This window comes from Onychomys torridus, chromosome 2 (genome assembly GCF_903995425.1).
Source record: "Onychomys torridus chromosome 2, mOncTor1.1, whole genome shotgun sequence".
NCBI lineage: Eukaryota > Metazoa > Chordata > Mammalia > Rodentia > Cricetidae > Onychomys > Onychomys torridus.
Genome location: NC_050444.1, coordinates 68,982,746 through 68,997,466, shown reverse-complemented (window position 1 = coordinate 68,997,466; position 14,721 = coordinate 68,982,746). Strand labels below are relative to the sequence as shown.

Here is a 14,721-nt window from a genome sequence, read left to right as displayed (position 1 = left end):
TTATCTATACTTTGCCACATGGCTTGTGGCTTACCAGTGTCTTTACATGTTGCTTCTCATGGCGGTGGCTGGCGGTCTCTCCCCAGCCTCTACTTCCCAGAATTCTCTTCTCTCTTGTCCCGCCTATTCTTCCTGCCTGGCCACTGGTCAATCAGAACTTTATTTACACAGAGCGATATCCACAGCAAGGCAGAAGTTTTTGCTGCTAGCTCTGACACTCATCATGTAACCTTTGAGCATGTACTTCTTTGTTCTCTTTGTCCACAGATATCTATGACTGCATTGCACCTTAATATTCTGAGATTTATTGAAGTTGCTGAGATACCTATCTCAGTGGAATTTGTTTCCCAAGAAATATTAAGATCATGATTCATCCCTAGACTAAATACTGCCTCACAAAGAATTATTTTCACATATTGGAAAAATATGCAGCATCAGCAGTTATATCCTGGCTAAGATAGGGGAAATTTGGCAAATATAGAAAATTTGCTTGTGAAAATTTAGTATTACCACATGACAACAGAGGGGTTTGATTTTTTTTTTTTTCTTTTAAGGCAATTCAGAATAAGACAAATACTTTACAGGGACTGGAGAGTTAGATAGCTCAGCAGTTAAGAACACTGGCTGCTCTTGCAGGGAACCCAGATTTGACTCCCAGCACCCATACAGTAGTTCACAGTTGCCTGTAACTCCTGTTCCAAGGGCTCTGTGACCTCTTCTGACCTCCACAGGGGCTGGGCACACATGTGGAGAACAGACATACATCTAGGCAACACATTTATACTGTAAAAATATTAAAAAAAACAAAAAGAAAGAAAGAAAAGCACCTTACACAGTAATCCAATATATAAACACAACTAAAATTTTCTCAAAAATACTTAACATTATTACATTCTCTGGCAGTAATACTTCCTTTTTGTTACTGTTAAGTGTAACTCCAGAGGATTGGTTTTATAACCCATTAATTTGTTCAAATCTAAATTCAAAAACCAGTGCTATAAAGAGTATCATATCTCTGTTTTAGTTAAGGTTTCTATTGCTGTGATATAACACTATGACTATAACAATTTGGGGAGGAAAGCGGGGTTTTTTTTTTGGTTTGTTTTTTTGTTTTTTTAGCTCACAACTCCCAGATCACACTCCTTCACTTAGTGAAGTCAGGAAAGGAACTTGAGACAGGTGCTGAAGCAGAGGCTGTGGAGAGAAGTACTACTTACTGGCCCCCTCCTTCCCTGTGGTGTGCTCAGTCTGTTTTCTTATAGATCCCAGGACCACCAGCCCAAAGTACCACCCACAGTGAGCCGGACTCTTCCACACCAGTCATCAACCAAAAATTGCACCATAGGCCAGTCTGGTGAGGGCATTTTCTCAGTCGAGGGGCCCTCTTCTAAATAGCTCTAGTTATTGTGTCAAGTGTAAGCCAGCTAGCACATAATTACAAGCAGTACTAATACATTTTTGGAGAGAGTCTCATTTGTAAGTTATAAGATCCATGATCCCATCATGCTTTTAAGATATCCTCCATCATTCAAAACCAAGGCTTTTGTGGATTAATCTTTCTAAAAAGGTTGAGATGGAGTTATCCTAGATTTAGGGAAGGTCCTATCTCTAGGGCTTGATGTTCTTATGACAAGAGAAGAGGGCACAGAAAAGATGAGAAGATGGAGGTTGTGGTTCTAGTGATAGACCTCTATAAGTTAAGGATTATCAGTAGCCACAGGAAGAGGCAACGATGGTTCATCTCCAAGAGCTATGGGAGAACAGTGGCCTTGCCAGTGCCTTGATCTCAGATTTCTGGCATCTAGAATTATAAAATAGTAAGTTTGTTTTAAGTCTCTGTGTGTTTGTTAATTTGTCATGGCAGTCCTAGAAAACTAATATAGAGACAAAGTTGCATTAGTTCATGTTTAAAACCTCGGTAAATTTATGAATTTATTTGATACAGCTCATGTACTACTTAACAAGAAATCCTAAATCATTATGGTCTTTTCATGTGATAATGACCTTGCACCTGCAAATCCTAAGACTACTGTAAAGTAATGAAAAGCTCATCCCACCTTTTCCTTTGACAGGTTTAAATTGTATTCCATTTTAGCATTTGTTTACTTTGTACTAAGCATGGTACTTGGCATACAGTAGAGACATCACCATATTTGCTAAAAGATTAATTTGATTGAACTACATTAACTTTTCATTGCTAAGCATTCTACAATTCTATGAGAATAAAAAATTAGTCTTACTTAAAGTGGAAAAGGTCATCAACGATACTGTGGCCAGAAAAGAAGGTGCTTTCTGAAGATTGTGGTGGGCACTGGAAGTCAAATGAAAAGACGACAATGCTGGAGAGCTCGTCTAAAACTATACAAGAAGAGAACTTAGCTTCATTGAAGAAACTAGCATGTAAAAAGTAATGACTCAATTTATAGCTAGATTAAGAGAATAAATCTTTAAAAAGGCTGTACCTACCAATACATTTTATTTTTACAAGGAGAGAAAGGCAAGTCTCACTGTTTATTGTAAAGATGAGCATTATTCTCCTATTTACCAGTGAATGAAATTACTGCAGCAGTTTCAATGGCCATTTTGTTTTTAGACACTGAAACAACAGTTTTAGATAGTCTTTGTGGGCTAGACAGTTTCTAAATGGAACTCTCGCAGAGATCAAGTAATCAATATAAAAGTCACAAAGATGTATTTTGTCATTTATAGTTCTCTGTGTCATGGGATGTAAAGACGGCACTGAAACAGAATCATGGGCTCCAAAGGTTACTTAGTTATAAATTATCTTGCTGCTTAACCTCCTTTTATATCTCTTATCAGCTCCTCAGTTCCCACCAGCCTCTGTAGGTCAATATTAATTATTTGAAACTCAAATTTCAAGGGCATAGCAGTGTTGGGAGTATTCTTTTTCCTCTTCTACCACCATTTGCCCTCTGCTGTGTCAGAGAGCTCATAGGAAAACTCAGTCCTGACTTTGTAAAGTTTTGTCTTCGTACAACTGAACATACCTTTCTGTTTTGTTAATCACAAGCCTGTCGTGGGCAGCTTACTAAGAATATATCTACCTACCCTTAACTCAAGTTCATGGCCTTGCATGAAAGAGAACCTGAAGGCATAGAAGCATTGAGACAGGCAGGGCTTACTGGATATCCACATTCTACCTCTCAACGAGTTTGCTACTTACCTAGGGAGATTGTCATCAGCACCGGAGTCGATCACTGTGTAGGCTAAGTGGACACAGTAGTTTCTGTGCTGAAGTGAGTGGCAAAGCTTGGCTGTGAAGTTCAAGTACAGCATCATTGGAAAATGAAGACAGTTAGTTGGGGCCCAAATATAATGGCCTCTAGACTTCATTCTCCAGTAAACTTTCTTAGAAATGTATGACGTGTATGAAGTGGATGAAGCTACATAGTGCACCTTTTTGCTAAGGATGAATATGAAAGCAGTATGCAGAACAACATACATGGAAGAACAGAAGATTTAGTTAACATGATCACTACTCTACGAAAAGTAAGTTCCCATGTATCAAACTACTTTTCTAAAACAAAAACCTAGTTTGCATTAGAAAGTCATTTTTTTTAAAAACCATAAAAGTTAAAGAAAGATGGCAGAAGTAAAACTAAGCATACGTAACTGTGTCAGTGACCATAACAAATTTAACTGACCTATTACAACTTTTTATGTTAAAGCCCAAAGTATAACTTTTCTGAAAACATACATACCTGTAAAAAGAATGTGATCTCAAAATATTGGAAGTAAAAAGTAAATATGAGCAATAAAAACCTAGGCCCCCCTCTTCCTTAACAAGATAGAGTGCAGAGTGAAAGAAGAGGGCGTCTTGGAAAGCCAAGAGTGCAGCTTTACAGGGTAAAATTTACCGTTTGGTTATGAAAACACAGACTTTTAAAGTAGTGAATTAATACTGTAGGTCTGTGGGAATCGAGTCATGGGATTTGGTAATGAACATGTTTTTACCCTAGAACACAGTACTCTGCTTAGGAATAAGAAACTAGAAAATCCAAGAATTATTCTAGAACTGGGTGTAGAAAACAAGTAGCCAGACACTTAAGTAAAGGCTACACACTCCAAAATATATGTTTAATGGTGAAATAAAGGCATTCTTTGGCATGTGTTGGAGATATTTTTTCCCACATTTTGCAGTGTAGAAATGTATGCACTAGCAGTAAAAGCTGGCAAGTAGGATTAAAGGATTTGTTATATAAAATTTAGGGGAAAACAAGGTCTATTTAGTATAAACCTTGAATTTTTTTTTAAAAAGCTAAGTAAAAATAGGTATTTTCAAAGTCTAGTATTCAAAAACGTTGATGCATTCTATCTCACCCACTATAAAATGTTGGCTATCTTCCCTTCCTGGTACTGCTTCTCCAACCCTTCTTCATCTTTCAGATATTGTTCTCCGTTTCAGGATCCATTTCCTATGGGGAGCCCAAATGAAGTTAGCCTGCCAATTTTTTTTTTCCATATAAAATTCCATTTTCTAGTACTACCTACTTGCTCATTTTTCATGGTGTCATTTTACATGTTTCCCTATATTCAGAATTTCCTGTACACCAGTGGACCTGGATAGCTAGACTCAAAGACTACCTTTCTGTTATTAATCACTTCCCAGTTGATTCTGTTTCCCATTGTACCTTCTGAGGAAGCATAATACTGACTTGTCTGACTTTTAGTGGTGAGGTTCAGGAGTAACATTCAGTTGCTCTGTTCAACTGACTCCCAGCTTGCTGAAGCGTGGTGGCAGAAAGACTGATTCTGGATTGGTCCATAGTTGGTTGGCTGTCTTGCCTTCAGGTCTTGATGTACAGTATGTTGATGAGCTCATCATGGCCACCTAGAAACAAAAGGCATGGGACAGGGCCAATACCGTACTGCCTCCTTGACCTAACTTCTTTCCATCATGACTTCATGTAAAGTGCTTCCACCCTCCCAGTGGAGCCACAGTCTGGCAAGCAAACCTTCATGGCCTTTGGGGAGCATTTTAAATCCAAACTGTAACACTCTTTTAAGGGAACTTTCTTTTATCAGGCATGTTGGGAAAAAAAATACATTGTTGGAATTTTTTCTTGGCACATATTTGCAAATATTTTTCTAGCATATAACTTGAAGGAACAGTGCTGTATTCTAATTGGGACACCACTATACACTGAACATTGTCTCCTCACTACCACCACCCCTCATCTCCAGGTTCCAGGGTGTATGCAGGAAAAGAATGCAGTTGTGACCTTGACTTTTCTCTGAATTTCTCTGTTAGTTGCTCTAAGTTTGGGTTCTAGAAGAATAAAATGTGATTTTTTTTTTCAGAAAATAATTCTTTCCACACATTAAGACTCTCATCTCCAGCCATGAAAGTAATTTTATACTAAGAACATTCCCTCTGAAATTGAGAGAACTACACTGTGTTTTCCAGTTAATTTAGTTCATCCCATTTTTAGATACATACAGTGAAGACAGACAGCATATGACATCAGTTTTGGAAATTATGTATGATCAAACAATAGCAAAATGTCTGAATTGTAGCAACATTTATTTTGTGTTTGCCTGTGGCTATTTTAACTGGCTTAGTTTGAGATTGGGGATTATGTTACTTATATCTGAATTTGGGTGTGGAGAAGGGGATAGGTTAAGAAAACCTCATCTTTCCTAATATCTGCATGAGTTTTCAGTTAATGGAGAATGCTTTTTATTGTTCTGATGCTTGTTCATAAATGCAGATTGCTCCTGATGGTGCCATATAGGTTTCTTACAAGAAGGCTATACTACTGGGCAAGCTATGGGTTAAAAATAGCTTCCCAGTCTTAGTTTGTCCTGTTTTTCCTTTTTCTTTGAACTTCTAGTTCATTCTATTGCTCTTGAGAAAACTAACAGTATGAGATGTGTCTTGATTGATAGCCAACTTCAAGGCCCTTAGTTCCTGTCCGCCCCAGCTTCTTTTCTCCAGGGGCCTTTCAACATCTAGCTCCTTACAGCCAACTGCAAACCTTTTATGCTTTTGTTGTCCACCAGCTTAATGCAAAACTGAGAGTAAGAGTATGCTGACATCGTAGTCAGAGAAGTAGCCTCCAGAGACCAGAAGCAGCCTGGCTTCAATGACACTGGGACTTCAGGTAGTAGGCTGACTGTCAATATGGATTAGAAATACAAGAGAGCTATGGCTTGATACATCACTTATTTCTTGCTTTAGGGGAGACATAGCAAGCGCTTTATAAAGGATTTTGAGAACCTTATACAAAAAGGCAAGCAACTGAAAGCTAGCAAAAGTACACTAAGCCATTGCCACAGCATGCTTGATGGTCAAATGCCCATTGACAGCAGCAATGCCACAGGGAGAAACCATTCTCTGTTCAAGCTATTAATGCCAGTAATTTGATGCAGAAATATCCTTTCGAATTATTTTTAAGGAGAAGGCAATATACTTTACAAAAATAACATGTAAATTTCTAATAAAATTACAGATTTTCCATATTTCTGAAGTCAAGCAATCTACATGTCACTACAGAATTATCACAAACTTGTAGATTGTGTTCATATTTGAGGACCATAAACTTTGTACAGAGTTTTAAATGAATGTATATGCTTGTCACTAGAGTAAAAAGCTTTGTTCTGTAAAACAGTACATCATAAACTTTAGCATGCATAAGAATCTGGAAGTCGTATTAAAATGAAAGTTTGTATTCATTAGGCCTGGACTGGAACCTCACAAATTCTCAGGTAATCCCAATGCTGCAGGGTCAAGTGCCGTACTGAACAGTGAGGTTTTAAGATATTGGGCTTTAAATAAATAAATGCATCAGAAATGCTTCTTGTTTTATAAACTCACACTGATTATAAGATGTTCTGGTGAACCACTTAAAGCCTAGAAAACACATCTATGAATGTAAGTAGGCTAGAGTCTTAAAACTGCCATTTCATTTTTTCTTACCTGAAAGATGGTACAGTATAGATGTTGGGTTTCTACTGACTAGTGTGATATAGCTGTTCTCTTTTTGGTAATGATTTACTGATGAGTCTGTTGATTTTTCCCTAAGCTTCACTAAGGTATAACCAGCAAATAAAGATTGTATGTATTTACAGTTTACATTGTAATATTTTGATGTATGTATACATTATGAAATTATTAAGTCAAACTAATTTTCATATCCATTGTCTTACTATTTCTTTTTTTGTGATGTGAGCATTTGTGGTCTAATTGCTTATTAACTCTAGTCACCATGCTGTATGATAAGTCTTAGTGGATGGTCTGTGTGTTGGAATATCTAGAACCATGCCAAAGCATGTAAAGAGAACTGAAAGAAGTTCTTACTGGGCTTCAGGGCAGCTGCTGAGCAGAGGGGCAAAGGAGCTCCTGTGACGGGCAGGGCAGATCGCTTCCCATATTTGTTCTAGGTCTTGTACCAAGTATCGTGTTTTCTCTATCAAATACTTAAGTCCAAATTGTCACATTCCTTGTTTCAACCTTTTCTTATCAAACTTGCTAAAAATATTTGTTAGCTGTTCCCCTTTACCTCTTTCTCCCGTTTCTCATCTGAGAATAATATGTTGATGTTCTGTCGACAGTGCTCTAGGAGTTCACACAAGAGAAATGAATCACTGTTGTCTGGGACCATGAAGGAAGTCTTTGTAGAAAGGTAGCTTTTGACTTGATACTGACAACTAGATAGCCTTTTCTAGCTGCTCCACCAGTGATCATGCATAACATGAACAGTGTGGAGGCAGGAGAACAGTGAGATGTATTTTAGGGATTGCAGGGACTGTCACCTTTTTGCATTTCTGAATTTATAACTTAAAGGATCTGGACTATTTGTGAGTGACCTTTGAAAAGGTCATACAGCATTTATGAGTTGATGATTTTATTCTTTTGAGCAGAGCTTAGTGTTGCTAGTACATACTGAGGCTAGTGATTCCCCTAGCCATCACATCCTCCTCTATCCACTCTTACACGGTCTTGTCTTAGCATGTTAGATGAGGAGGTAATGCATCGTGATTTAGGATTAGTAAAGAGCATTGTATGGTTCCTTTCAGTTCCTAAGGGTTTGCTACAGTGATTTTGTATAACTTTTTGCCTAAAAAACTGCCTGTAGACAGATCTCTGAGTTCAAGGCCAGCCTGGTTTACAAAGTGAGTTCCAGGACAGCCAGGACTGTTACACAGAGAAACCCTGTTTCGAAAAACCAAAACAACAACAACAGCAACAACAACAACCCCCCCCCCCAAAAAAAAAACCCAACCCAAACCAAAACAAAACCTAAAAAACCTGCCTATAGAGGGAAAGGGTTGGTATTAACTATATAAAGCTCCAAGACAATGGGGCTTAATCTGGGGTCTCTTAAGAGAGTTTATTTATGTCTGATGTGTGTGTGTGTGGAGAATGAATGTGTCTGGTGGAGCTTGGTAGCATTCAAATAAATTTTTTATATTGCACATTAATAAAAATGCTAATACTAATAGGAACCCCCTTTTTTCCCTCGAGGGAAGAGAGACCATTGGATCAGAGGCAGTTCTTGCTGTGAGTTCTTTAACAAACCCAGCTGCTAGCTATGCCAGTCCCTGCAACTGCATATGTCCCAGTACAGTGTTTTTAAGATGACAGACAAGTCAGTTATTACCTTATTTTCCTTATTACCTATTATATAAATGTCATGTAACTATTTCAAAATAAAAAACAATTATGGGGCAGGAGAGATGGCTCAGAGGTTAAGAGCACCCGACTGCTCTTCCAGAGGTCCTGAGTTCAATTCCCAGCAACCACATGGTGGCTCACATCCATCTGTAATGAGATCTGGTGCCCTCTTCTGGCCTGCAGGGATATGTGCAGGCAGAACACTGTATACATAATAAATAAAAAAAAATTACATTTAGAATTTAAGTGTTATACTTTCTGTAAACATTTTTTTTTTTCTTTTTGAGATAGGGACTTACTCTGTAGCCATGGCTGACCTGGAACAAAGAGTTCCTTCTAGTCATCTGCCTGTGACTCCCAAGTGCTGAGATTAAAGGCATGTGCCACAAGGCCCATTGTGAAAGTGTATGTTTTAATAGGTGATATGTAATTGGTAACTCTTGAAAAATAGGCTTCCTTGGATTATGCAGCCAGAGATCATATCTTCTTTTTTAAAAGTTGATTTTTTTTTATTGAAAATAAAATTTTTTCATACAATATATTCTAATCATGTTTTCCCTCCCCCAACTCCTCACAGATTTTATCTTTTAATCTTAGCATTTAACACATTTTGCCATTCTTTTTGCTCCTAGTTTGAGAACTTATAAGGCAGATTTTGTCATCCTGTAGACATTTGTGCCCTTGTTACCTAATAGATATTTGGTAAATTCTGTTATTTAATGACTTGACTTTGATAGTTATCAGCTTTATTGCTCGGTGATTTTTTTTTGTTGTTTCTATAGTTTTTTTTTTTCCTCCAACACAGAACTGTAAATCTTACTGTCCTAATATAATTGAGTTCCATAGTTATTTTAGATTGGTCATAAATGTATGTGGGAAGATTCTTGGTGTCTGTGTATAGGAAATTTCTAAGTTTGAGACCTCTGTAACAAAAGACAAATGAGATAGGCTTATTTAATACACAGTCTAAAGAAAGAAGCAGGGAAACATGTTATTCTCACTTTGAAGAGTCCTGTAGAAACAAATGGGTATATACCAAGGGGAACCCAACAAGGCATGAGTTCAGATTTCTTGGCGTCTCCATTTTCAGAAATGGGGATCTTTTTCCACCAGGCCTAAGAAGAGACTCTAGCTCAGTGATCCTCAACCTTCCTGATGCTGTGACCACTTAGTATAGTTCCTCATGCTGTGGTGACCCCCCCAACCATAAAATTATTTTGTTGCTACTTCATAACTTTAATTTTGCTACTGTTATGAATTATAAATATCTGATATGCAGGATATCTGATACGCAGCCCCCAAAGGGGTCACAACCCACAAGTTGAGAACCACTGCTCTAGCTAAAGTGAGTCATACAGACTACTTTAGAAGGTCAGAGAATTTTTTTTTTTAAGGAAAAAGGCCAGAGAGACTTTCTACATCTGTTTTCTCAAATGCCAAGATAGAACATAGCACACCTTGAGTTACATCAGTAATAGGTGGTCACAGGAAGGAAATCTATTCTTCCCAACTAACTTTGAGGCACTGAAAAATTGTGAAAACATTTCTAAAATCAAATTAGTTAGATATTTGCAATCACTTAAGCTTGCTTTTGAGAGAGTATGGTTTATCCATTGCTGTCAGCTGTAGTCAAGTTATTGGCTATAAAACATAATGGTAACTGGAGGAAAGCTTGGTGAGAGCATTAGTCTTGTTTTAAGATGAAAGAGTATAAACCTATAGTAGTGTTGTAAAGAATGACTTGAGGTATTTACATGGTAGCATCAGCATGCCTGTCTGTATACTATTGAGGTACTGGTGAATTACTAGAGTTTGAATTGTTACCTCGTGAGAACTGTGTCCATGAAGTAGCATCCAGTGGCGTATGTGGCAGTTACTTGACTGGCAGCTGACATCAGTTTTCACTCACTCTGAAGCAGTGATTCAATGAATGAATTTTCATGTATAAATTCTGCTTTGAACAAAAGATGCCCTGAGCAACAGATACACTGAATTAGAGATGGAACCTGAGAATAAACAATTCTTTCTAAAATAAGTGAAACTTGGCTACTTTGGTTTAAAATTTAATCGTTTCTCTGCATTGCAGGTGTTAGATCGGCTAGAGTCTCTTGACAAGCTAGAACTTGGATTTCCACATTGGAGTGAAAGTGAAAACATTCTTTTTCTCCTAATAGCTGACACCCAACACATGCTTATCACAGAAGGTGAAGACAGCTCGAGGCTCTATAGTCAGTCAGCCTTCCTCCTGTCTTCCCCAGTGTCTGTCTTAGCTGCATGATGACCTCAATCAGTGAACCTAGTCTTATAACAATACTTTCAAAATGGCTGTGTAGGGGTTGGGGATTTAGCTCAGTGGTAGAGCACTTGCCTAGCAAGCGCAAGGCCCTGGGTTCGGTACTCAGCTCTGGCAAACAACAACAACAACAACAAAAAACAACCAAACAAACAAAAACCAAGCTTGCTTTAACGAAATGGCTGTATAAATTCATAATTGTCTTAGTTATTTACAAACTATTTGGAAATGTAGGAATTCTTTGATCAATTTCTAGGCTGAAGTTAGGATAGCTAATAATGATTAAAATCAATTGGTAAATGATTTTCTAAAAACAAGTAGAGCCAACTTTATTAATTTGTTTCAGACTACTTTACTTTTAATGGAAATGTTAATTTTACATTTTAAAATTTTCAGGTAACTTCAATTTTTGCACCTATAACAGCTGAAATAACAAGTCTTGATTCAGAGAATATAGATGAAATTTTAAGTAAGTACCTTGATTTTTTTTTAAAGTATGTTTTCTTCTCTATAAATAGTTTATAAATAAAATTTTAGTTATCTACAGTAGTTAACAAGCTGGCGGTCTGACTTTTTCACTGAGTTTATAAAAACACTTTAGGTTTTGATTATTAGTAAAATTTCTTTAAATGTGTGCCTTCTTTTTTTGTGTTATAAGACTTGTAACTTTTTTATTTGTCCTGGTGTAGATACTATTCCTGACAATACATTAGGTGATCTGCTAGGGCCCTGCAGTTTCCGCTATACACTACTAAATATTAAGATACCCCTTTAAATTAAATGACCTATTCTCCAATCTCTTTGATAACATTGATCTAGTTAAGTTCAGTAATTGTTGTATTGAATGTATTGTTTGCTGACAGTGTGATTTTAGATAGAATTAACTTAAGATATTCAGATTTTTGCAGATACTGAAAGAAAGGTTAATGCATGGTTGATATGTTGGGTGATTACAGTACATGAGATTTAAAAATATGTGCAGTGTCCAAAAATTCTTCTTTAAAAAAATGAACAAAAAAGCACCATGTCACTGATTTGCATATGACCAAAACCGAAAGTACTAGAGATAAAGAGGAATTAAAAGGCATTAATTAAGTGCCATATGTTGTTTTATGTTCATGGAACTTTAAATGTCAAAAGAATCTATTTCTACCTCTTGAGCTCTCTGGAGCAATATCTATATACCAGGTATCAGAAAGGCACAGAGGGCTTATTAATATCTGTGGTGTTTGGCCAACTCCTATGTTCCTGGCAGAAGCTGCTGGACTGCACCTAATTTGCATTTCTGTAAGTTCCTGGGTGATGGAGCTTCTGGTCCAGAAACCATTTTGTGAATCACAGCTTGCGTGAACAGGCAAATGGACCAAAAATGTGTGGGGTAAAGGAAGGAACTTGAAGCGTGTGCTATTCTCCTCCCTCTTACCTTCCAAATTCTGGAACATCTTTGTGCATTAGTTTCGTGAGTGCTGGAAGAATTTTAAGTTTCTCTGAGTGAGGTTTAATCGAAAGAAGCAGTACTGTGTCTTCCCTGAATCTTTACATCCTAAGAGGCAAACAATAGTGAGATTTTTGTGTGATAGAGTATTATGTGGGTAGGAACTGGGAAAAGCGGATTTTATAATGCTTCAGGGTAGATTTCTGAGAGTGAGAAATAGTTAACTGCTCAGACTTCTTCAGCTAAAGATGATTCTACTTGCAGAGCTGGTTCCCAGTTACTATGTGTATAAAATATTTGAAAGTGGATTTTTAAGCTTTAGACCATCCAACTTTATGAGAATGGATTGCTTAGAAGTTGACATGCCCAAGCAGGATTTGTTTTCTTTTTTGCCTTATACTTATTTGAGACACAGTGAAAGTATTTCTATCAATGGAGGGTGGAGAGAAAGTATTAAATTATATATAAGCCAACCTTGCTGTGTGTATGGCCTTCTGGGTGAGAGGTTATTCTAATTGTGGATCTTTAATTGGCCCTTTATAAATAGGAAAAGATCATGATGAAAATTATATATTTAAATATGTTGCATAGACTCAAATAACTTTGGTTTTGTTTTTGAATTTCAGATAATGCTGATGTTGCTTTAGTAAATTTTTATGCTGATTGGTAAGTAGTCTTGTTTTTAGTTTTGGGTTTGGTTTTCTTACCCACCTCTCTTTTCTTCTACCCTTTCTTTCTTTTCTATTTTTCCCTGTCCATGAGAAAAGGACATAGGTTGGAAGTCAGGATTTAGGTGTGGCAAGTTTAAAAAACATGTTGATACATACTTTTTCCCAGGAGGCCTGTAGTTCTTGCTCTGGATCAGATCCTGTCTTCTGTGTTTATATGATATTGGGACCATTTTCTTCTTTTCACTTCAGGTTGATTATCCCTTTTCTGAAGTGCTTTTGCTCAGAAGTGATTTGGGTTTTTTTGAATATGTACATTGACTTTTAGCAGTTGAGTGACTCTAAAGTCTGAAGTATTCCAAAATCTGAATCTGTTTATCATTTGCAATTTCAGACTTTCAAATTAGAGATGCTCAACTTAGTTTTTGTTTTTAAATTTGTTTGTGCCCTACCAAACAGACTTATTAGTATTCCCAGAATCTAGAACATGATGTTTAAGTATGCTAAAGAATGTTTGATGGAGACAGGAATGAGGGAGAATTAATTGAAGAGTGGTTTGAAACACTGGCAATATTGTTTTTAACCATTCCCTAAAAGACTTATTGCCTGCCAGCTGCCACCACCCTGCTTTGGGCTAGCTTTGGTCCTGCAGTTTCCTTAGTTCCCTGTGACAGTCTTCTCCTTTGTTTTCTGTGCCTCTAGTGTTATATGTCCACAATATTCTCTGCAGTGTAAGTCAGAGTTTATCTATTATGTATTTATGTCTTTATATTATGTATTTCCACAATAGTCTCTGTAATATAAGGCTGATTTCTTCCCTACAGTGCAAATGATCTGAGTTTACACTCTTATCTTAAACTTTCCAAATCTTTGGGTTAAGATTTAAACCTCTTGCCTTGACCTAGAAGGCCCCTCGTGATTTGCTCGCTTGCATCTCTTGCTTCTTTCTACTCCCATGTTCTGCTCGTCACACCAAACTTCTTTCAGTTTCTGTGGAAATATGTACTCTTAGACCATTCTCCTGTGTCTTCCCAGCCTGGCTCACTTCTCGTTCTCACATACTTCTTTGTTAATCATCTTTAACATTAGACTGCAGTACCACTTGCTTTGGGTCATCTTCATGTATCAGTGCTCCTACTCTTCTGTCAAGTCAGACTAGGAAGCCTTGAACAGTGTTCAGTTTGCAATAATTTAGCATATGGCTTTTAAATTTTACTATCGTGTAAAAAATGGTATGCATTCACTAGAAACTGGACTTTAAATTGTTACCTGTCTGGGCTAGTGACAAGCAGTATATATTCCCTCTATGGTGGGCTGTGGTGGCAATGTCTAGTTCCCAGCCAGACAGGTGATCGTGAGGGTGAAAAATTGATACTCTGCACTGTGCTGTTTCTGAGCTGTGCTGTTTGAAGGGTAGGCATAGTTAATACACTTTTGCCTTAAGATATTTTCAGTTCATGTTAGATTCCTCAGACTTAGCTCTTTTGTAAGTTAAGGAGCATCTGCATTTCTCACAGCTCCAGTCCTACCAGCTGTAGCTGTACACATGCTACAATCTGGTTAGTGATTCCAAAATGCCATCTTTGCTTTGTGGAGATAGTTACCATAACTGTACTTTAAAATGTCATCCTGAAGCATTTTGCAAAATACATGACTCATAAGTACATAACAGTGTCTCTTAAATCAG

General features: G+C 37.2%; 1 protein-coding gene across 1 annotated transcript in view; it reads left to right on the top strand.

Annotated features, from left to right (window-relative positions):
- The window catches only part of Erp44 (endoplasmic reticulum protein 44), a 97,428-nt gene that overhangs the window by 21,657 nt on the left and 61,050 nt on the right, over nt 1-14,721 (top strand). The window contains exons 2-3 of the mRNA XM_036178599.1: nt 11,328-11,400; nt 12,993-13,032. Of these exons, the coding sequence (XP_036034492.1) occupies nt 11,328-11,400; nt 12,993-13,032 (113 nt within the window). The remainder of the gene's footprint in view (nt 1-11,327; nt 11,401-12,992; nt 13,033-14,721) is intronic.